General features: G+C 40.4%; 1 protein-coding gene across 1 annotated transcript in view; it reads left to right on the top strand.

Annotated features, from left to right (window-relative positions):
* Nucleotides 1-24014, top strand: part of LOC120801578 (obg-like ATPase 1) — a 42255-nt gene extending 18241 nt beyond the window's left edge. The window contains exons 5-11 of the mRNA XM_040148724.1: nucleotides 2071-2246; nucleotides 6015-6095; nucleotides 6462-6559; nucleotides 16873-17013; nucleotides 17562-17658; nucleotides 21648-21770; nucleotides 23913-24014. Of these exons, the coding sequence (XP_040004658.1) occupies nucleotides 2071-2246; nucleotides 6015-6095; nucleotides 6462-6559; nucleotides 16873-17013; nucleotides 17562-17658; nucleotides 21648-21770; nucleotides 23913-24014 (818 nt within the window). The remainder of the gene's footprint in view (nucleotides 1-2070; nucleotides 2247-6014; nucleotides 6096-6461; nucleotides 6560-16872; nucleotides 17014-17561; nucleotides 17659-21647; nucleotides 21771-23912) is intronic.
* The last annotated feature ends 1183 nt before the right edge of the window (nucleotides 24015-25197 follow it).

The raw sequence follows: 25197 nt of genomic DNA, 5'->3' as shown, positions 1-25197 counted from the left end.
TGGCACCAGGGGTAAAGTCAGGGGATCGCGTTAGTCATTAAGATTCGTCCTCTGGGGACCATGAAAATCTGTTCCAAATTTCATGGCAATTCATCCAATAGCTGCTGAGATATTTCAATATGGACAAAAATAGTGGACCAACATTGTCATCCATAAAGCCAGGTCACTAGTGTGAATGCAATCTGTGTACACAACTAGGACATTGACCTGATTAGTGGAATGGGAGATGATAACTTCAGCAGGTCTTTTTAGTGATCTGATAACTTCATACAGGAGGCAGCTCTGCAAAGATTTGCCTGAATATCAGATTCGCAGTTTCTTATCAGGACAGCTACGGACAGCTATTTGAATCATCAATACTTTCAACATGCGTCAGAACTTGTTGAGAGATGGTATGACAGCTCCGCGATGAGTAATGTGGATCACGCTGGTGACGTTATTATCTCGCAGGGCCTCACCTATCAACGGTCCTTCACACACTCAGGTGTCAACACATGAATATGGATTGTTGATTACATTTAGTGACTCCACCATGCACATTCCACACATAGTGTCTCTCAACGCAGCAATACTTAAAGCCAAGTGATCATTCACCTGACATCCACTTCCCTGTTGAATGATATGGCATTCCCATTATGCCACAGTGTGATACTTTACTAGTCACTGTTGTTGACTGATTTACGAAAAAGTGGGTAGTTGTATTCCAAATCCAACTATACACTGCTTACATAAATCTAGCATGAAGGTGCTCCAGTGGTGATATATAACCTTGTAATTTTACTCAAACACTGTACTTAAGTACGAATTTGAGATACTTGTACTTTACATGAATATTTCCATTTCATGCTATTCTACTCCACTACACTTTAGTCGGAAAGATTGTACTTTTTACTCCTCTTAATTTATTAGACAGATTTAGGCACAGGACACTTTATTGATTAAGAGTTTACATACCAAAAATAAGAATGTGCCGTCCTAGATAAACTAACTCAGTATATAAAATAGTTCACACTAGCTCCATTGGCCAGCTACGACATGCAAGTTACTTAATTGCATTAGTAATAATAATCCAATAATATATAATAGTAATATAATATTATATATATAAATATAGATATATATAACCGTCTTGTAGTTACAGGGGTATTTTTTCTGAATTATGAGTACACTTACTTTGGATACATTAAACACACTTTGCTAATAATACTTTAACTTAAGAGACATTTTTATTGCTGGGCTTGTACTTATAGTCTGTATAGTCTGGACTGTGTTTCTATTGCAGCATTGCTACTTTTACTTAAGTAGTATTATTATAAAACAAATGGTTCACAAATTGTATGAGTTGTAAATTAAAGAATGTATTGGGATAACACTGAGGAGAACAGTTGCCACCGGTAATGTGAAAGGCTGTCACTCTCATGTGACAGATGTACACTCCCCTCCCTTACCCTGAGCTATGCTGGAGAATCAGAAGGAGTCCTGAGAGCCACTGCTGGCTAAATAGTCTGCTTCAGAGCCTCATTACCTAATCACCAGCACAGCCACGGCTATGACGCAAATGATTAGGGGAACACTGTCCTCTTTCGTTTATGATTGTTGACATTTTTCTGTGAAATCATAATACCTTTTGTTTATTTCTCATATTTTTAACTTAATCGCTAATAGTTTTAAGACAGTTGGGTAGAAATGCATGACCAGATACTGGTCATGCAGTTTTGGTGGAACTTAATTTGAAACTATAAGCTTGTTTCTTACGGTTCTGACATCTGCAAACTGACAAGAAAGATTAAATATATTCCTGAATATTTTACTGTATTTGTTACGACTTTCCTATGCCTCCTACTGTGCTTTCTCATTTGGATGTTTATTTTTCCCACATTCTCTGCAAAAGCTAATGATTTTCTGGGCTAAATCTAATCACTGTTTCACATTTGATCTCAAGAAGTCAATGACATTGATTCTGTTGCTTGTTCTATGTGTTTGTGTAAAGCAGTGCTGTTGTAGCTAAAAAAAAAAAAAAAAAGTCTATACTAATGCTTTTCTCTGTGTGTTTGTGTCCTATTGCTGCAGGTGTTTTTGAGGATGAGGATATCATCCATGTTGAGGGGACAGTGGACCCAGTGAGGGATATGGAGATCATCCATGAGGAGCTGAGGCTAAAGGATGAAGAGATGATCGGCCCTGCTATTGACAAGCTGGAGAAGACGGCGATTAGAGGCGGTGACAAGAAACTCAAACCAGAATATGTGAGTCAATGTCCCAGCAGGCCCTTTGCTCTCCCTCGCAGCAAGGCACAAATAATAACCCTCCCACACACATGGCCAAGGAGAAAAAAAATACGTTTTTTTTTTATATTCTTCCAATAGGTCTCACCCCTCCCCCTGCCCCATATTTTTCCCCTTCTTAGATTGAAAGTGATCAGGGGTCAGGGGTTTTCTGCTGTAGAAATCATTAATAGAGAGTTACTTATTCAGCTGCTGACCCTGGGTCACAGCACTGGGCTAATGAAAGTGTTTCCACACAGGTCTTTTCATCTAAAGTAATACTCAAATCATGGCACAGCTCTTGCTCATGCTTATATACCTATAGCGGCTCAGGAAATTGTGTAAGGCCATACAGTGGGTGACGCATATGCCTATACCTGGCTATAAATACCGTAAATGTTTAGAATACTCTTTAACAGAGGATCCTCGGTTATATGCAATGAGGTGCAGGGTAAGCTCAGAAAAAAAAAAAAAATCCATATTCTGGATGTCAGATCAAAAAGTATGTGGATGCACTCACATTCAGGTGGTCATATTGTTAAGGTAATGAGGCTTAGCACCCAACTTTAGCAATGATTTGGCTGTAAATGTCTCATGATGCCCTTCCATCATTGGAGCAGGATGAGCTAGGCCAGCATGCGAGGGGATCTGGCCTTTCACTTGGAGCGGCATGCCCAATTTCAGGCCCCGACACACTGAGGCTCTGACCACTCATTACGCTAACGAGAGGGGCCATTTCACCTGCTGCAGAGGCCCCTTGCCTGGTTGGTTCCCCTCAGACTAAACACCCCCCCCCCCCCCTACCCCTCCTCCTCCTTGCAGCCAACAGCACTTCCCCACACCCCTGTAGCCCCAAAGACAGGAGCCATTCAGGCTAGGCAGGTGGCCGCTTACGCACATAATTGCTAACAATTTTAGGCAATGAATAAAAATGATCTACATTACTTGTCAAGGTTGTGCACATGTCGGCAAGTGAGAATCTATAGAAGACCTCTTTAGATGGCAAAGAATGGGGCTTATCAAAGGGTGAACCAAGCTTTCAGATGGGGGGAATTGTGTGATTGTCTCACAGGCTGAGCTTGGCATTTGACATGCTCAGCTGTGCCCAGACACATATACACATGTTTATGTCAGCATCTGTATGCAGACCATGTGCATCAACTCTATGTCTACGTGTACAGTTTAAAAGAAACAATTGTGCTTGTACCTTCTTTCGTAGAGCCACAGGATGCTATGAAATAAATGGAAAGTCTGTACAACTATTTGGATAGTGATTACTTCCTTAGACTTTCCTTTTTATTGTGTAATTTGAAATAAGATCTAATTTCAATTGTCACACTCATAAGCTCTACAGGTTTTTATGTGGAACTGAAATTTCATGAGCAGAAAATGCTTTATCCTGCTTGTGGCATATTTTAAAAAGTACTTTAGTGGCATTAGAATGAGACAGGAACTTATTTTACCATTTAGATATCTGGTTATTATCACATTGGTAAATCTGATATGATTCAAGATGACACACCAGTCACACTTATAGAGCCGGTTTAGTGGTGACAGTAGTTTACATTAAGCTATACTAAAAATCCAAAATTAGATTAGACAGACATGTTGTTTTATATCAATAAAGTAAAATCAAATAAGATTAAAACTACATTAAAAAAATGTATTTTAAAAATGTGAAATTTTCTAACAAATGTGGCAAAACCACACAAGTCACTGTGTTGCTAAAAAAAATATGCTTAATGAAAAATGCAGTTCAGTTAAATTCAGGAGCCTGATTTAATGTACATGGGCATTTTTGGGGTTTTTTGTACTCATCAAGTCTTGGAATGAAAGTGCAAAGTACTGTCTTGCAGAGACAAAATAGGCAGCACGGGAAATGTACTGTACATTGTCATGCAAGATTCGGGAAACAGTCTACCATACCATATTAGGCTGAGAGAGAACTGCTGTATTTATGAGTATATAATTATGCAGTATCGTATAACACCTTAAGCATGTACTACAAAAAGAATAATGCTGAATATATGTTGTTTGTGACACAAATGAAACATGAAGTGTTTTGAGGGAATCTTGCTTATTTTTTAATGAACTTCCTGCTGAAACAGGATGTTGGGGCTGGACAAAACACAGAAGGGAATGATTAACATTGTGAACTAAAAGAAAATGATCAGAGTTTATCTGACCGGTAGGGGGCAAAATTAATGAAAAAGAAAAAAACTTGTTAAGGTTATATTGGTTGGAGTTTTTCATTCACTTGCTGCTACAGAAAGGGGTCAAAGCTGAAGTTATGGTGTTTAAGAAAAAAACCAAATCAAGAATTTTGAATTTATTGTGAAATAGTATATTATGGTTAAATTCCGCTATCAGGCTGAAGGAGTTACTTTATATGTCATTGTGACTTTAAGCAAAATTTCTTTGCATGCAGGAGCACAGGGCTCATATGTATGCATTGTTATAAGGATTTAAATCAATTTTTTGGTGCTTTGTTTACAAGAACAATGTTTCATCGCTTTTGTCCATATGAATCCTCAAAATCCCTATCCTTACAAAACAATAATAAGAAGCCAGCCCACCAGCAGCGCTTCATGGTGGCAGGCGTATGTGTTTGACCCCTGTGGGACCTATATGCCTTTTATTAACACCTGCCTGTTAGAGGAACGCTGCACGGCGGCTGCGAGCTGATGAGGGAAACCTGGAGCGGGTTCAGCCTGTGTCACCGGCCGTTTGCTGTTTCCATTTCACAGATGATTAATCTCTCTGTGAAGACTTGGGCCGGCGCGGGCGGAGTGTATGCAGCTCTTCCTGCGCTCTCTCCCGCTGGCTGCACTCTGGCTGCCTGACTAAAAGGCCTTTAGAATTCCTGTGGAGAGAGATGTGCAGAGAGTGAATGCAGCTGGCTGGGGGTCAGTGTGTGGAGCTTTTTCTGCCATTGTGTAATTGAGGCTCTGGCAGGATTTTTTCCTCAGTTCTTTCAAAAGGGAGTATGATTGTGAAGTGCTGCAAGGGTTTGGGGAGGGAAAAGGAGGTTGGGGGAGTGTTGCAGGGGGTGGGGGAGTTTTTATATGAAGGGGGAGGTCAAGTTGACAGGAACAAAAAGAATGTGTTCCGCTAATTTCTTTGGGGCTGGATCAACAATAATAGGCTCAATTTCTTTATTACAAATTTTATAACTACCTCCCTCCCATTTTCCCACCCTTTTCCGCTTCCAGATCCTGTCAAGACCCAGTCTTGCCTGTGGTCTCAGCCCACAAGTACCTCAGTAATGAACGTGGCATACATAGCTGGAAATACTCAATATTTTCTCCAGAGGAAACAGTGAATAATTTGTTCTGTATCTCACTAGTACTTATTCAGTATGACTGCATTCTGCAAAGTGCCCGAGGAGGGACCAATAATTTACACCTAACTAACCAACTTCCAATTAGTTCCCTGCTCTTTCCAATTTTGTCTCCTCTCTCTATCCTTTTCATTAAACAGTCCCAATGGAATATTGATGTATAAAACTGCGACTCTAAGCGAGACACCCCAGAAGGCATTTTGTCTTGATTTAAAGGAGGGAATGGGGTCTTGTGCATGCCATCCCCGTCAAAGCCAGTCCACTCCTGCTTAAATGCGAGCACAGCCATTGTTCATTTTGGCATCAGGATGCAATGCATTTAGGAAATAATTACCCCATACCCTGCTGGGTTTATATTCTTTTTCATCTCCTTTAATGGCTTCTTGTTCATTCTCTTTAACCCCAAACAGGACGTAATGTGCAAAATCAAGAGCTGGGTAGTGGATGAAAAGAAACATGTCCGCTACTATCACGACTGGAACGACAAGGAGGTAAGCCTTTGATGTTGCAGTCAGTAACATGTACGTTACAGTGATTAATCTTGTGAATCTTTATATCTAACCTAAAAATACAACTGCTGTTTCCTCCTCTTTTTTATTTTTATTTTTGAGAAACATGTCTTCTCTGACAAATCACAAATTAATCTTTTACTGGTTATGTTTTGACATTACTTTTGTGCAAGCTAATGACATCTGGCCATGCTGATCTTGATTTAAATGCTATATAGTCTGTCCACACAGAGGTTATACACCAGACCCTAATTTTGTTTTGGCTTGACTTATCTCTGTCCATGCTGTCCCCAAAGGCTGCTTTGGGGACAGCGTTTTCTGTACTTGCCTTTTCTTTCTTTATCACAGATCGAAGTGTTGAACAAATACTTGTTTTTGACATCTAAACCAATGATTTACCTTGTTAACCTCTCTGAGAGAGACTACATCAGGAAAAAGAACAAATGGTAAGTGCTTCGAAGACGACATGGAGTCAATTCATTGCACTCGTTAATCATCACCAAAGAGTTTTTCTCTTACTTATGTACAGGGTTACATTGATTTCTACTAACTTTGATCGAGTCTGCATTCCAGCTATAAAAAGTGTGTGCGCATGCTTCTGCGCATGCATGTGCTGGGGTGTGAGAAGTGTGTGTATGTGTGTGAGAGTTCGCCTAGTTGATCTACTGACTGTGGTCTCCTGCTGACAGTAACGGTCATATCTTTGTGAGAGGATCTGCCTGGAGGTGGCACTAAGTAAGCTCTAACACAGCATCCAGCTCTGCAAACCCCAACCAGCCTCCAGACTCTGCACTTCATTAAGCACATACTAGCATATGGTCTCGATTTTCCATCAAAATTTCTCATTTCCATATGATATCAAAGAGAGTGAGGGCTTTAAATGACATTAAAAAATATATATATGAACAATCAAAGCCAAAGAAATAATTAATATCATCTGGAGAAAGCGAATAACTTATAATGATAACACTCCTTAAATATTTTCTGAAATTGCTTAACTCCAAATATTTGTCTTCACATGTTGCTGATCAAGTTACAAGCTTCACTTTACAGCCATGAAATTTCCACATATCACAATGACAACCTAGGCTTTCTCTGTACTAAGTGAGTAGAAGAAAAATGGCATAAGTACGTGTGTTTCGCTTTTTAATACTTATCTACAAGGGATTTGTACTTTTTGCTTTGCAGGTGCAAACTATTTATAATGTGAACTGACTGAGGAGGACCTTCAATGCACTAATATAAACTTCTTCACGGCTCTAAGATCCTCTGCTTTGTTACAAACACTTTTTATAGTAATGTCGTCATCTGGCCACAGTGAGAGGTGATCTAGAAGGCTGATGTTAGACATCCATTATAACTGAAAGGGCTACTTTTCCACACTGCAGCCATTTTGTCAATAAGACCTACTTGTGGATTGTTATTGCACTTTTCCAATTGCCCTGTATGCTAGTGGTGTCAGTTCTTACAAAATTTGTTTTTAGTGCCTTACTTGGCAGCATTGTATTACAAGGGAAGTTGTTTACCTATGACTGTTTGTTAAAATGTTCCTGACACGAAAGTATGACTGTCAGACCGGGGGAGGAGAAAGAGAGCTCATAAATCAAATGATTCATGATATGTGGAACATCCGTCATCAGTAGGAAGAGAGCTTTTTTTTCCTGCTGTGTGCGTGTGTCTGTTTTGTTTTTTTTAACTGTAAGAAATGCAATAAATCTTATGGCGTTTTAAACAGTCAAACAGACAAACTGCTCAGGTGTCCTGAGGGCTCCACGATGAACAATGCTGACATCAAAGTGTGGATGTTTGACAAGTGATGAGTCACTTCCCTTGTCCAGAGAGGAGCTCACACCTGTATGGAGATGATTACAGGTAGATCTAGTTGGCCCTAATTGTACAATAAATGCTGCTCTGAGCCCTAATGGCAGCTAGTCTGCAGCAGAGACGCCAGACTGCCATTTGGCTGTCGCCATGCTCCCGTGTTTTTCCACCAGCACAGGAGAGATGATGATACGGTTAAGGACTATTCAAAGCAAACAGCAAGACAAATTGCAATCTCAGCTTTAATGTGTGGAGGAAAAGAAGGCGAATCATAGAATGAGGTAAATAAGCCAATTTTATCAGTCTCTCTCAGGACACCCATTCAGGCCATTTCACAGGTTCAGTACCTGCGTTTTTTAAAGTACTGTTTTATATTTCCTGTTTTTTGTTGAGTCCATGTTACCAGTCAGGCTTTAGCTCGATGTTATGTATTTTAGCAACATGCTCCACCAAAACTTACTTTTGATTTAAATGTATTAGTTTTGATTGTTTTTTATTATTACAGACACTTAACAGCAGGTCGTAGAGACAGTTAAGAGAACACTAGTGAATATTTCACCATTTTTAAACACACATGGACAAGTACAGTAGTTTTATCAGACTTTTTGAGTCTCCAAAAAAAGTTCATTGTTGTTAGAGTAGGGGAACCACATACCAAGCTGCCCTTGTTTAGACAAGAATACACAGTATTAGCTTTAGCAAGCCATCATTAATGGAGGGATCAGACGAGGAGCAAGGCCTCCTTTCATCCCCAGGTTCTCTGCTGGAGACAGTACATCATTTACTGTTGAGAGGAGCACATGGCTCCAATCCTATACAGTGTCTGTGTATGTGTATGTGTATGAGAATGCGTACATGTGCATGTTTGAAGTCTGTTTCAGAGGCGACTCCATGCTCATTTGGATGCTGGCGTAATTGCGGTGTGGAGATCAAAGGCACGCTGGCCGAGTGATGTTCCAGAGGAGACTTTACCACACAGCCCTCTCCTCTGTGCAGAGGGGGCCGCCTGCTGCTCACCGCTCCCCTCTCCCCTCTAGCCATGCGCTGCCCCCTGCACATCCCCCCTCGTAAAAAATGATTAAGGCCGCATTTGTCATGTGTTCATGACTGAGAGGCATTGCGTGATAGGGAATGGCATCTACAAGAGTCTATCAAGAGGCTTTCTCCTCTTTCCTCGGCGTCAGTGAGCTGCCTGGAAGGCTTGCATCACATACTGTAGTTTGTGTGTTAGAGAGGGTCATTAAAGCACTGTTGATGATGTGATGGCTGCGGCCTGCTCAGTGTTTGTGTTTTTCACTTGTTAGTTAAGATATTGTTTATTAAGCTTGTGGCCTCATCATCTGTATCACTCTTTATTTCTTTTAATAGGTTTGATATCAGATATTTATTTAATCCTCCTCTGAGAACTAAGAGCAGTCACATTTTTTAATGGCAAAAGACACAGTTGAGAATACTCCAGATATGCAGTGATGTTTTTATTTCTTGTCATTTCTTCTTTTGGACAATGTGCATTAAAGTAAATTGCTGCCTCTTAAGTAGATGAGGTGACCTTTAAGGAAACTAGCAACTGTGACCTGTCTGTGAGTGCCTCTGCGGCGTGGGTTCTCCTGGTGAGTGTAAGAACTGCATATATACACACACACACACACACACACACACACACACACACACACACACACACACACACACAAACACTATATATATATATATTGTGAGTGCCTGGTTTGTTTGTCTGTCTTCCTTTATACAGGTGTGTGTGTGTGTGTGTGTGTGTGTGTATTTACTGCATGTAGTGAATGTACAGATATGGGCATGTGTACTTCTTTATCTCAACCTGTGTTACATTAGGTGCCCCTGTCTTAGTCTATGCCAGGAAACCACGGTTGAAATAGGTTCATACTACAGCTGCTCTTCAAGTCAACCTTTTTCCTCTTTTTATCCTGCCAACAAAGGCATAACTTGATCTCTCCTTTTTCCATATTTGTCTGGCATGGTGTAATTCAAAAAATCTTATGACATGCTTGTACTCTCATCAGCCATTTCACATACAGTAACTATGAAGTTGAAAACACAGTTGTTTATGGACAAGAAGTGGTTTGTCTCGGTGCTTAAGGAGACTCACCTTTGTTTGACAAGTCCCAGTCTGATCTCAGCAAACAGCTTTGGTGAGGTGTTGTTGAGCAAGACACTGAATCACTATCTGTTCATCTGTCAGAAGTTAAAGAAGAAGGCTAGAAATATTCAGTGTTTTTCCCAGTCAACAAGTTCATAAAAAGACCAAAACCAGCAACGAATTGATCCTACAATGTGGTTTGTGTACCCAGAGCTTGATATAGTTAATTGTTGTTGAAAACTATTAAAAACACATCAGTGTGCCCCACAGATGCACTGAGTGGCTTGTTCCTTTATTGCAATGAACATGAACACTGTAGTTTATTTTGAGTCAATCCCACATACACAGTCCTGCTGCCATAATTGCTCACTATCAGACAAAATCTGTATCAATCCATGGCTGAAAATAGTCCCCAGAAAATGCACAGTTTACTCCTGCTTGATTAATTTATGCTAGAAATTGCAGTGAACAGCTGTTTAGGAAATTATTTATCCTTTTTAAAAAAAAATTAAACTATATATTTGTGATACCTTTTTAAAGATTTATATCTTCGGTAGGAATGGTAGGGCGGTAGGTATTTAGAGACTAACGCAATGCTGGGGTTAGTCTCGGACACAGGATTTATTGAAATAAAAAATATACAGAAGAAAATCAGCCTTATCTTTCAACTCTGGTGAGGTCTCACTGCAGAGACTATTGCGGTTATTATGAGGGGTGACCTCTTTGGTGCTAAGTTAAAAGAGATCCACAGTTAAAGAAGGAGGAGAAAGGCAGGAAAATGTCTTTGCTGAGTCTAATACTTTAGTTGGCCTGTAGGAGGAGCTTTGACAATTAAAGTAAAGGAAGCCCTGACAGGAGCCTCAGCATGTCTCTTGTGCACCGTCTTTCTTGAGAGCTTATACCTATTTTTCCCAAGCTTTCTTCAAGAGAACATATGGAGAAAATATCCTTCATCTGCACAGCTTTAGTTCTGACTTGTATTTAGTTAAATCGTTTTTTTGTTTCTGAAAAATACCAGTAATAAGTTAAGCATGCTTTTTTTTTTAATTGTTTGTCTGATCATTTTGAAAAACATTTCTGAGTACCCATCAAGATTTACAGACAGAGGAAAAACTGAGATGGAGGGGGGGGGGCTATTATGATTCACTGAAAACCAATCCATGAAAGCAGTCACTGCAGCCCACTTCAGCTACTCCAAACCATAATTCCTATAAACACAACTGAAACTTTATTGAGTGCAAAACCACTGGCTCCATCCAAGTTTTTAGGAAGTAGTATCTAGGGAGTTCACTTTTCAAAGCAGTGTGGGAGATATACGATCACTTGCTCCTTTTTAATGTGCACAGCCGTCCACTCTCCTTGTGCAGTGTGGGATCCTGAGAAACACTTTCCCATGGTAAGATGTTGTACCCTACTGCCCACAGTCGATCCTAATGGATGCCTTTAGCTAGCTTTCAGTGAGAGAAAACAACAGGAGAGGTTGTATAGTAAAACTGAAACAGATGGTGCTAATAAAGTCCTGTCGGTCCAGTTAGCCTGGTTATTGACTGTCCCGAGTCCAGGTAATGAAAGGACACCGTTTACATGTCACATGTCACCCTGTTGTCTTTGTTGTGTCCCTGTGGTGAAGACGCGGCACTGTAGTTGTAACTAATGAGACAGATCCTAAATATAAGACTGACGGAGACTTTCTCTATTCTTTTTTGTTCCATAATGAGCCTGCAAGAAATCAGTTTGCTCTAGAAAATCGAATACAGATTGTCACTTCTTCCCAAACCCAAGGACACTAATGCGGAGTGAGTCTCCTGCAGTTCATAATGTATGTAGACACCTCTGTAGCAGCACAACATGCTTGCTATCTTCTGAGGGCACCCTGGGAATTGTTCCCCTCTAAAGCCTGTAGTTTGGCATAACAGACATAAAAAGAAATGTCTGCGAGATTCAAGTCTGTCTAATGATACATTAAGATGGCTTTGGCTTTGTCGAACTGCGCTTTTTATTATCTTTGTGATAAGGTTAAGACCAAACGCACATGCCACAGTAAGTAGCTTACAGCCTTGGCAGCTCTAATGAGACATATAAATGAATTTAGTGTTGCCACATAAAGCTCCTGAATGCTTATTATCAGGATTATTGTTGAACTGTTGTGAATGGGGAAAAAAAAAACGATGCCGGATTTGGAAGGGGGCATGATTGGCTGATGTTACATATGTCCTTGATTACCTTCCTTCTGCTTTTATTCTAATAAGTGGCATTCTTTGTACTCCCTAGGACAGCTAGACAGTCTGACACACGATGAGAATAAATATTGCATGTGGTAGACATTAAGCTGTCAAGCCGGAAAAAAAGAAGAGATGGAGAAATCCGTGTGGCGTTCTTCAGCGCTACACTTTGCCTGCTCTTGTCACAATTGTCACATCTTGATGACTCCCCCCACTCTACCCCAGCCCCCTTATTTTCTCTCGCCCAGTCAACTGCTGTGAATGACAGCATGGGTACCCCACATAGGGAATTATTTTGGGTGATGTAGAATGTACTCCTCTGGGTTACTGTTTGAATTTCTGATGTTTTCCCCCCACCCCCCGACCCCCCCCCCCACCTTCCTCCCACAAATAGTCTTAATCCATGCCATAGCTTTGACAATGTGTTCTCAACAACCATCGTAAAGACAAACCCGGGAATGATAGTCTGCTAGAGTTTTATCTATCATGTGCAAACATTTAAAGTCACAAGATTTGTCTTTAAAAATTTAATGGGTGTAGTTATCAAAGAAAAGAAAGTTGTTCAAAAAAAGCTTGTTACCAGCAAACCCTCGAGGTTTGTTTGAGGTATGATGTGAGATGATGCTCTTAATTAAAGCTGCTCCCATTGTGCCTGCGCCATGTTCTGTTTCCTTCAGCTCATGATCGCTTTGAAGGCTGAAAGAAGTCGACAATATTGGCAATAGCGTGTGTGTGTGTGTGTGTGTGTGTGTGTGTGTGTGTGTGTGTGTGTGTGTGTGTGTGTGTCAGATCTCTTTCCTTCTCCGAAACTGATATGTAATGTTTTTCCATCCGGCCAAGGCCGCAGGGAGCAGTGAGCGTCTGCACTCTTGTTGCCCAGGAGCTCACCACTGGGAGGATGAAAAGCTTCCCACAGAGCCCCTGACTTCCCAGCCTCAAAAGCCACCATGAGCTCATACCTCTCATTTCTGTCTTCCTTCACAGAGGATGGAAAGAGGAGGGGGTCAGTGCATGCTGTGTGCCACCCCATCCTCACCCCCTAGGACGCTTGTCCGCACAACGTAGTACCAGCAAAACAGAGGGGACCCTGGGTTTATTACTTGATGAGTCTGTGCCCGTCATGCAAGCTAGCAGCTGCCAGGTTATGTGGCTTGGTAACACACGTGGCTGTTATATCCGGGTTCAGGTGGTGTGTCCTCTACCTGTGGGTGTGTCAGGGGACGTAGGTAGTGGATTATTCTTCAGGTCCATCAGCGTTCAATTGCATCTGAAAGGAACACTCAAACTGAAGGGGATTGCCCACCTTTTACAGGCTTAACTGGCTAAGTGCTCATAATAAAGCCAACCTGTATGAATGCATGTCAGACGCAGGCCCAGGTCTTTGTCTCAGGTAGCTGCCCCTGTACTTTAGAAATTCCCATTGTTTTTCCCTCCTGAGCCATTTAAGCAGATCAAAGCACTGACAAAGCCCAGGGAAGCCCCAGGCATGTGGGAACACAGGAATTACCCCCCCCCCCAGGATTCCCACACAAAGAGACAAATAGACTAGCTCCCGAGGGTGGCCCCCCATGGGACATCACCATTCAGGGCCAGTCTGTTGTGGGAGCTCCAATGGTTTTGTTCTTTATTTTGTCATTTCACAATATATATTACTTTAAATGAGATGTATTGTAAATACAACAGGCGTTAAATATAAAGATTAGAGCAAATAAGATGACAGCTGTTTTTCTAGATGTGAGATAAACAGATATCAAATTACAGATGGTGCTGCTTTCGTATTGAACTTGTTTTTATTAGTTAACATATACCAAAATAATTAATGCATACGTGTATTATATTTGGAAAAGTTTGAAAAAAATCACTTGTAAGAAAACTATTTTTCTTTCTTTGAACTGAGAGTAGCAGGAAAAGCACAAACATGGCTTGTTCCTTAGCCTTGTTTGAGCCTTCAAGCTGGTGAATGATTAGCAGAAATAATGTCCCTGTCATCCTTAATCACATTAAAACGTGGTTAACATTTAATTTTTCCCACTTGATATGCAAAAATTTCCACTTGATTTGCAGCAAAGGCCATTGGAATTCCATTATAAAAAGAATAAAAATTTCAGGCATCATTTGTTCAGAGAGGGATATGAAGACCAGAAAGTGCTGAATCCTTCTATTAACCAAGCAGTGAGAGATGGCACTCAATGCTGGGAAATAATGGGAGTGACAAGACATAGACACACACACACACACACACACACACACACACACACACACACACACACACACACACACACACACTTTTTGTGTAACTTAGACTTGTAAAACATTTTTGAAAACATTTTTATTTGATGCTTTGACCATAAAATTTCTCAAATGCACATAGAGTAGTTTCAGTCTGCTTATGTGGCTAATAAGCAGAAAAGAAACATAGCCAGTTCACCCTCCATTAAAAAAATAAGTCAAGCGTGTTTTTGATGTGGTAGAAAAAGAGGAAATACTGTACATGACATTGAGCAGAATTCCTTGTAAACAGGCCTTGATGTATAGAAAACAACACTTTTACTCTCTCTGAAATACAGACTTACGTGAATACCCTTCATAATTCAGAATTTCATGAATAACAGAGAGATAGGAACAAGACAAAAAATATCCGCGGCATGTTTTACATAAAAATCTTCCCCAATTTACAGAAAATTTCACACAAATAATTGGAAAGGACATAAATACAAATTGCAAAGTGGCAGCGGTGAAGTTGACAGAATTGGTTTTGGGAGTCATGTTGATGGAGCATCAAAGCTCTTAATTGACAGTGCTTTGTTTCCGGAGTTGAGAGAAGGGGATGTTTCATGTGCTTGTGGCAAGGTGTTTGTCTGGTCCTGTGTCACTCAGTGCAAGGACCCAGAGACCCCCGAGCTCATTTGCAGCTCACGTTCTCTGTCTCGGCTTCACATTATTAAAATCATCCCTCAGCCTTCTACCAAGAGCCTCTTTGTTACTTGGCTGGCTTGGCTCAGCTCTGTCAAGTCTTCACCAATTACAGTCTCAGGTACAATGGTCTATTCACAGGATCACAGCCCTTGACTGGTGTGGAGAGAGTGATTTGTGAATCATTATTCAGCCGCCTGTAGAGAACGCAATACCTGAGGAATGCAAATAACGTGCCACCAAATAGACAGCTGTGCTGCTAAAAGTGACAAACTACAGCTGTTATTATCTCAGATTGGATTTTTTCCCCTCTTGGAACGCCTGCCATCTCCTGTGTTTTCAGGTTCTTGCCTTTGACTAAATGTGTTTTATATTTCTTTCCTTTGTTGGTGAGACATCAGCTACTACCTTATTGCAGTGGCAGTCAAACATCAACTCGGCATATATAGTGTGAGCAGAAAGGGAAATATTAGGTTATAGCTCTTAATAGATGTGCATCTGAACAGACAGACAAACTGGAATATGAGGCCTTTCAAATTTACCCTGTAGTGTTGTTGTAGTTTGTTGGGGAAAACATCCAATCAAAGCAACACTGTGCTTTTCCTGCACCCGTTACTCTGTCATATATTGTATATTGATAATCATTAGGTAGGAGCAGTGATATGGTGCTGTAGGTGATAAAGAGGTGACATTGTTATTGGAATAGATGTGGTATTGAGGTGGTTGGGTCCCTCCCAGTCTTTGATTGTTATGGGCTTTAAACAGGAAACTAGGATTACAGATAATGACCGGGACCCCTTAGAATCAATCCAGTCTAGGAGCTCTCAGGGCCGCCGTGTGAAAATGGATTTGTGTGATGCTGTTCTCTGAGACCTGTCCAATCCCAGCCTGAGAGCTTGTGAGGCTAATCTCATAATTGCCCTAACCCCCTGATATTGTTCTGACTGAGAGTTACCATTAAGTGTAAGGATATCTTTGTCCTGCAATGTCAGGTGTCCTGCTGGACTGGAAGACAAAAAAAAAAAAAAAAAAAAAACTCAGGCGTTTAAGAGAATGACATTTATAAGTAAGGTAAGGATGGTTAGCTGTTTTATTCCCTCCTGACTTTACGGTAAATGTTCAGTTTGACACTCAGCAGGTGAATGACTTTCGTTGTCTTTTATGGTAAAAATCAGGCTACGTTTTTGTGTGTGTTGTGAACTGTGGTTGGAAGCAACTAAGTACATTTACTTAAGTACGATTCTGACCCTATAATACATATATATAACTGTGCCTATTTTGCATGAGTACTTTTACTTTTGGTACTTAAAGTACCTTTTGCTAATAATACTTTTGTACTTTTACCTAAGGAAGAAATTAAATGCAGAATGTTTACTTGTAATAGTTGTATACTAGTATTTTTACTTTGATATATTGCAACTTTTACTTTAGTAAAGGATCTAAATAATTCTTCCACCACAAGTTATGAAGGGCACATTAAATTTATGAATTTGCTCCTTGCAGAGAGCACATGTCAAATCAAATGTTTGGCCAGAAACTTTTATGGAAAGAAAGTCAAACTCTCCGAGAGAAATGCCAGCTCTGGAGTGCAGACTTCTGCCTCTCATTAATATGCATGCACCAGCAGATAACAAATAATTTCATGTTAATCAAGTCCTCCATCTAGTTTTGTGGCTGCTGTTTTTACCAGGTTGGTGAAAATCAAGGAGTGGGTGGACAGTCACGACCCCGGGGCCTTGGTCATCCCCTTCAGCGGTGGCCTGGAGAGCCAGCTACAGGACAAGAGTGAAGAGGAGAGACAGATGTACTGCACGGAGCAGAAGACGCAGAGGTTAATTAGCATTCAGTCTCCCCACACTTTATTATCAGCTGTGTCCTCCATGCACTCCTTTAATTGCATGTGCTGATAGAATAATAAATGGCAGAGTAATTACCATTATAAAGCAAAGGATCCCTCTTCTTACTGAACAACTCAGTCAAAGGGTTTTCCTCTAAATTAAGTTTTTAACTGTCATCTGTCATCTGTAGGTATAATTATAACTTGGGCATTTTGAGTTTATTGTTCTCGTGTGAAAACCTCTATGGAGAGAAAAATTGTGACGGCAGATTTTTTTTTTTCTTTCAGCGCACAACGACGCATCGGCTTGAATTCTTAAAAATGCTAAATGAGTCTACAAGCTTTCTAATTAATCAAAGAAACCATTGGAGAGTTGAGTGTCTTATGTGAAACGAAGTGACCCATCTTATTCACTTAATGAGTTTATTTTGGAATGAATGGGGCCTTGCCACCGAAGTGAAGTTTGTCTAGGCATCAGTGGCAATAAAGACTACTTAAACAGTTCAGACCCCTTGATTCAAGCTGAAATTTCTCTCCACCAGCGCCCTGAGCAAGATCATCAAGGCAGGCTACGCAGCCCTGAAGCTGGAGTACTTCTTCACTGCTGGACCAGATGAGGTCCGTGCATGGACCATTCGGGTAAGAGCCAGCCGCCTGCTGTGCACATACGTGAGAGTGTGCGGGTGTGTACCACATGTACACAACCACGTACACACAAAAGAATACACACAGTGTCCCATGTTCCACCCTGCTGGCACCCTCACTGATATCACACACTTTCAACTTTGTCATGGTTGTGCTTTAGCTAGTCATTACAGGCCAAGGATAACTTCAATTACTGGTGAGCTGCTGAACAGTGAAAGTGGGGGCTACATTGATTGAGGAAGGTAACAATTGATTTTGCCCATTACATCCATGAGAATGTTTCCATCCTGTGCAGATCTGCCTGCCCTCCTCCTGCCGCTGGAGATAAGGAGCCTGTGCATTGTGCCTGCCTAATCTGTGTGACGGAGGTTGTCTGTGCCAAAATTGATGTCGCTTTTCATTCGACTGTTTGTGGGCCTTGCTGGGGGCTCCACCTCCCTGTGTGTCTCAGTTTACTGAGCCCGGCCCGCCAACAGCTTTGTGCAATGGGATCGCAGGACTTACATCAATACAGATGTTGGCTCTGCATCCTGTTATTATGTTGTTGTTGTTTTTTTTTCCTTGAGCAAATAGAAGAATTGAGTACAGATATAATGAGGTAATGACTGGTCAGGGGTTACATATTATAAATCCATGAACATTAGGTGGTTTGCTACAGCAAAGTAACTTTTTGAGAAACTTTTTAAAAACTAACGTTTGGGTTCTACCCTGTTGTGCTTAATCACCACCAGTCTTCCAACCCATTATGTATTTCAAGGGATTGCAATTTTTAATCAAACTTTTACATCACAGAATGCCATTTCAATGCCATAAACACAGCCTGGAGGACCATTTTCACAAAGCAATTTTCAAAGAACTTCTCACTAAGCAGATCAGTAAGGTTTTGAATGTGAGCCTCTTCAGTGTTCTCATTTGAGTTATGAATAGTCAAGAAAATTTTATGAGATATGTTCAATATCTTTCTTGAATAGGCTGCTTTGAAATATGTTTATTTGGAAGCAATAATGACAGAATAATCTCACAGAGTGTGTTACAATTAAGACCATTATCGCAGATACTACTTTAAAGTTCTCTAAAATTAAAATGACTTCTTATCTCAAAGGACATACAATCAGTTACCAGTTTATTAGGTACACCTAGCTAAAACTAATACAGCCTAATACAACAGTCCTGCAATAAATCCTCCCTTCATGAAGGTTATAATGTTTAGTTTTTGTAGAAACTGTTTTAGAGAGGTGCTGGTTCAACTGTATGGCAATTTTAGAGGCTGCAGTTTGTGGTAATGTTGAATTGTATTGTGTTACACTGACAGGTGTTTCTATTATTTTGTCCGCCCCATCTATATCAGTGAGGGTAGGCTAAATAACATAGACAGAAAAACTGCAGTACAGTTCAACAGTACCACAAACATCCTCCAGAATCATCATACAGTTGAATCAACACGGGAGGATTTATTACAGAACTGTTGTATTAGACTGCATTAGTTTTAGCTCAGCGTACCCAAAAAACTGCCAACTGACTGTACATGAGAGAGTGTTTTTGTGTTGTCATGATAGATCTCTGGTATGACACAATAGTTTTTTTTCTTCCAAACTTTAAAAAAAAAAATAGTAAAATATATATATAATTTATTTCACAAAATTAAGCACATCTACAAACATTTCATGACGATGCTTACATGGCATTTCCAGTTCTTAGCTTCGCGGTAGTAAGTTAGTACCCACCAAAATAAATAGCATTAGCAGTGAATGACATTGGTCTTGTATGCTGCCAAAAATGGTGAACAATTCCCGACCATAACAAACATTATTTTCAATCATTTCAATTCATTTTCCTGAAGCATAGTATAAATTGTTGTTTAAAGGAAACCCCGCCGCTGTGGTGAACAGCACTAGTTGGAATATGAACACCAGCTATAGATCCATGGATAACTCACAAAAACAAAGCACTAGTCAAAAATGTTGTTTTCCCCTATAAATCCCACTGAGAAGTGGTAGCTACGTTTAAAGCTTAACCAATTCTCTCAAAGGAGGACATGTACAGATGATACAGGAATTCACCACATCATCTGTTATTTCTGTGTTAAAATTTCTGTGTGAAACACATACAAACTCAGTAACCCACAATGCGTGTTCTTTTGGAAGATTATTTCAGGGTGTTGTGCTTTTATAAGATGGTTGACAAAGAAGAAAGACAGCAAGTTAAAGAAGCGAGAGTAACATGAAACAAGACGCCTGGTCAGATATTAACGCAAGACATTGCAGTTATACAGTATGAGCGTCAGACTGCTTGCCAACAGGATGCCATGAACATGATACTTTAGACAAATATTCGCATTTTGATCAGAAATGCAGACTTTATATCAGTGCAGCAAAGTGCAATAACTGTCCTGATTCATTTGCCACTGACTAGAAAAGAAAGTTATACCGCTGCGTGTAACACCAAACCTGTAAATAATGGCAAGTCTTAATATATATTATTTTATATAAATATCAGATGTATTGTTGTAGATGATATGAATCACATCCAAACATGATTTGGCCTGACTGTGTACAGGCCAGAGGGGAAGGTGAGCTCACTCCATCTTTTTCTATACAGGACAGATTACATTTAAGTCAGATGACATCACCGAGTTCAGGCACACACTTGTCTCGGCATGACTGATGTCCTGGCTATTTACAAAAAAAGTCTCGAAACACTTCAAAGGCATCCTCAAATACATGCCTGCCCTCCTCGTCATAACTGATTACAGCCAGCCTTGATTGGGTGTGAGGGGCATTTAGTCAGGTAAGCATCAGTGAGTAACTATATTAAGCCAATACATCTTGTATTGTAAAAACTACACTCAGTAATGTCGTCTTCCTAAGTCCTTTAACATGCTTTATTAGGCAGCCTCGAGGTGACCATTATCTATCAGCCTGCTCTGCATAGCTCTTAACTAGGACAATGTGGATCTCTTGTAATGCGCCATATGAAAAAAATCCCTCCCTTAATCTATTTTTCTCCAGATAGACAAACCTTGATGCTGATTAATGGTAGTTAAACTCACAAGCACTCCGTCAATGAGATTGCAAAGAGATGGTAATGTATTAGAGTCATTAAATACGCATCATTCTTTTGGCATGAAATATGTTGACCCCAACCTGATTTTATACATAATTAAAACTGCTCAACAGTTCCTGAGCACAGAGCTGCAGAGCAGAGAGGGAGCGAGCAGGTCGACAGCCAGGAGTCATAATGATACACTGCAGCCACGTCACTTATTTGGGTCATTTGTCATTTCTGCCCAGCATTATTTCGGTGCATATAAATTGCACATTTTACCAGTTGTGTCTTTGAGTGTTAAAGAGGATTCAGGGTACAAAGAATTTATAAAACTTTTAAATTGTCATTTTGTGCTTTTTAAATTGGATTGAAATAACTGCAGGGGCATGTTTTAATGTATGTTTTGAAGATAAAACCATTACTGTCTATTTCATGTCAGTTTAAAGAAAACAAAAACAGTTTCACGTACCCTAGCACTATAGCCCTGCATTAACAAGAGAGAGATGTTATAAATGTTTGGATTTGAATTACCAAACTCTGGAGCGCCACAATAGTAAGGCACGATGCAGTGAGGTCTATACCATCCTGGCCTCTCACTGCAACACCGAGTCTTCTTGCTGTCATGACCAGAGAGCCGAGCAGCGACCCACAATGAGGCAAGATTGCTTGGACAGAAATCAATACCACCACGGAATGGGAATCAGAAGGCATTGATAGCAGTGCTGGGTCCTTATCGGTGTCCAGGCCGCTCTAGCAAGGCACAGTCGAGTGGAAAGCTATCCAGAAATCAAGGCTGAGGCAAGAATACCCCTGACTGAAAACACCCCAGAGTGATGCTCACAGCGCCATCACCCTATCAAACACCATGTCGCTCGCATGCTGTAATCCATCTTCTCCAAAACAATTCATTTGTCCTCTCTTTTCCTTCCTTGTGACAGAAAGGAACTAAGGCTCCACAGGCTGCGGGGAAGATCCACACAGACTTTGAGAAGGGCTTCATTATGGCGGAAGTAATGAAATTCCAGGATTTTAAAGAGGAAGGCAGCGAGAGCGCTGTCAAGGTGAGCAGTCAGGGTGCCAGAGGAGATGAGGGGGAATCTCCTGTGATCAGTGGAGCTGACAGTCACCACACAGCTCCTACTGCAAACTGCGCTTCACCTTTACTCAGGGGAAGAAATTACTGCACACACTCCGGCACCACTCCTGACAAGCCAGCTGGTTCTGGCTCTAAACACTGCCATTCTGCTCCAGCTGTGCATATCTTTATCACGATGTGTCTTAACCGGCTGATGGTAGTTCTTGCTCATTGCTCAGAGGTAGCACTACTTCACCTCACCAGGCATTTATCAGATCTTTAGAGTGCGCTGTTTGCTAAGAGTTCTCTGTTGCCAAATCCCCAAGCCACTGTGGGCATGTGACAGTGATATAAAGCGGCAAGTTAAATAAAGTGTGAAATTCCTCAAATCAGGACTGTTTCATGGATGGGTAGTGCATAAATGTGACTTGCATATCTTATTTTAATGACGGCCAGTGTTTGTTTTGACCTTTTAACTGGGCTGTAGGTTGCTCATGTGCACACTCCTGTCAAATGTAATAACTGATTTCATGGTGCATTTGTTAAGACAATAACTGAGAGCCAACTACAGCAGGTACTTTGCAAAATGCTTGAAAATGCTTTTCTTTCCTACTACAAGTGTTGTTTTAGGTTTGGCATCAATTTAGTGTCAGATGAATAAATTATTATTCGGTAAATGAAGGTACAGGGTTAATAATCAGCTAATCAACACTGTACAATGCCTTTCACATCAAAGTGTTTTTTTAATAATTAGAATGTATTTTTCTGTATAGACACAATTTAAAATTGAATTCACAATTTACTGAATTAAAGCAGAAGTTAACTTTGCTATGTGTGACATCTGTGAGCAGCAACTGTAAGCCATGCTGTTACAATCCAACTATCATCACCATCAACTCCAGACTCAACCAATGTAGTCATGGTGACGCACGGGGACCTGTGGGGACCAGTGTGGAAAGGAAGTACTATGAAACATTCAAATCTCTTTACCATTCAAGTCTTTTTTAATAAGCATTTAATATTTAATGCAGCAGCAGTGTATTGTTCACAGCCCTCATAAGCCGCAAACAGAGGGTGAAATTTGTCAGTCTCTGGGGGGTTTCAGCATTGTTATCTGAGGCTGAGATCTGAGTGTCAGGTCCTTACTGCATGCTTTCTTACTAATCCCTTTTTGAGCCTCATAAGAACATGGAGCGTTTCTGACTGTGGCATTAAGGTCCATGCTATTTAATGCCAGTTGTGGGAATAGGCCTTCTGAATAGGGCCAGCGTACGAGGATATCACATTATTAGTAATCATATCTGCTTAAGCCAAGCTTGCTGCTCCAGATGGCTGCTTTCAAGTGCAAATGAACCAGTTAGACGTGTCTGGTTTAATACATACTCAGGAATCACAAATAGCCATTGATTTTTTTTTCCCCCTGTCTCCCTCTCCATCCAGTGTTTCTGGTGGTATTGAGCTTGGATTAAATGGTCTCCTGAGCCTTTAAAGGGACATTGATTCTTCTAATTAATTGTGCGCTGTGCAGAACCAGAATGCATAAACCTGTCCGTATTAGCACTTCAAGTCAATTATTTTGAGTTTGCCGGGAAGGAGAACAAACACTTACTGTACACAAAAGAAATGTTAGAACTTATTTTGTTTCCTTGAGAAGTTTGATAGTGCTGTAATCAAAGACTTATTAACATGTTGTGCTCGTGTACATGAAACTGAAATAGGCAGAAGAGAGGATTATTCACTCAGTGGGAATTCAGACACCCCTTGAACAAAACATGGGTTTGTGTGTGTGTGTGTGTGTGTGTGTGTGTGTGTGTGTGTGTGTGTGTGTGTGTGTGTGTGTGTGTGTGTGTGTGTGTGTGTGTGTGTGTGTGTGTGTGTGTGTGTGTGGAGAGAAAATGACACTTGCAATTGAAGTTATTGAAGGCAATGAAATAGATTGGATACTAATCCTGCACTATTATTTTCTGTTTTTATTAACAATATACACTGTTATTATGGGCTTTATATTGTCCATGATGCCAATTAATGATGAAAGCTAAAGTACGAAACAGTGCACCATACAGTGTTTTGTTTGTTTTTTGAATGTTTATTTAATTTTATTTTAATTCTGTTTTTTGTTATCTTACAGGCAGCTGGGAAGTACAGACAACAGGGAAGAAACTACATTGTTGAGGATGGAGACATCATCTTTTTCAAATTTAACACACCAAATGCCCCAAAGAAAAAGTGACAAGAACAATCTGTTTGTTTTCTATAACTGACTGTATTGTTACCCTTTTTTTTTGGGGGGGGGGTGATACACTGAGCCACTTTCTCACTTTTTGTTTTTCCATCCTGATCAAATCCCCCCTCATGTGCCAAAGCAGAGGTTCAGTAAACTCTGACAGCTTTGCTATTTAAGATCAGGATCGGCCCCCACTCCAAATTGTAGCAGCATTTGAAGGAGAATATTACTCTCCAGATACTTCATTAATCTCCATCACGGGTGCCAACACTGACACAGCTGACAGCGGGGACAATGCCACCTGCTCCTCTCCCCCTTCTGCAGATAATGCATGTTTTACAGTAGCCCAGATGTCTACACTCAATAAAACATTTGACAAAACCAGTCTGTGTGTGTTTTGGGATGTCTGTATTGAGTGGGAAGCTGCATGGGGATGGTGATAGCGGTCCTGCCGACCACTGATTAGAGAATTAAAAGACACAGCTGACATTGACTGTAGCAGAGAGGGGACAATTATAATTAAATCTTTTAAGTGATGCTGATTTTAGAAGGGCACAGGCAGGATGCAGGTTGTTTTGGCTAAAAGAACTGGTCAGTTTATTAAATGATTACTTGTAAAGTGACTGAGTTAACCTTTCATTCACAATTTTTATATAATTTATGATTGATGAGTATGTGTGACCTGCCCTTCACTTTCCCTACAGTTGTCAGCTACAATCTTCAAATATTGACTAAAGTAGCATCTTTGTTACGTTTACAGTTTTCCTCCTCGCATCACTCAACAATGAGGGCAAATACGCAAGGACAAAAAAATAATAATAAAAGAAAAGAAATATACATTAAAACTATTTTTCACGAAAAAGTACACATTTTATGATATTCTGTATAGTATGAAAATAGAAGTTGACACAATCCACAAGCACAACCAGAAAACGATTCCTGTTGTCTGAAGTAGTGTTTTTCTCACCACTATACTATGTGTGTTAGGTTTGTGGAGCGTTTATGCTGATGGAATTGTATGGCTGCAGCCGCAGTGCTCCAGGGTAAGATTGTATTCTCCGTGGGAGTCCCAACAAAGAGCTGTAGATCAGCAGTGCTTTGCTGAATTTCTTGTAACCATTAAGACTGCAAAATGGCCTTTTGATGGGAACAAAAAGATTGAATAAAAATGGTCATTTTATAGAGATAG

Source organism: Xiphias gladius, chromosome 16 (genome assembly GCF_016859285.1).
Source record: "Xiphias gladius isolate SHS-SW01 ecotype Sanya breed wild chromosome 16, ASM1685928v1, whole genome shotgun sequence".
In the NCBI taxonomy this organism is placed as follows: Eukaryota; Metazoa; Chordata; class Actinopteri; order Istiophoriformes; family Xiphiidae; genus Xiphias; species Xiphias gladius.
This window is presented reverse-complemented; position numbering and strand designations above follow the sequence as displayed.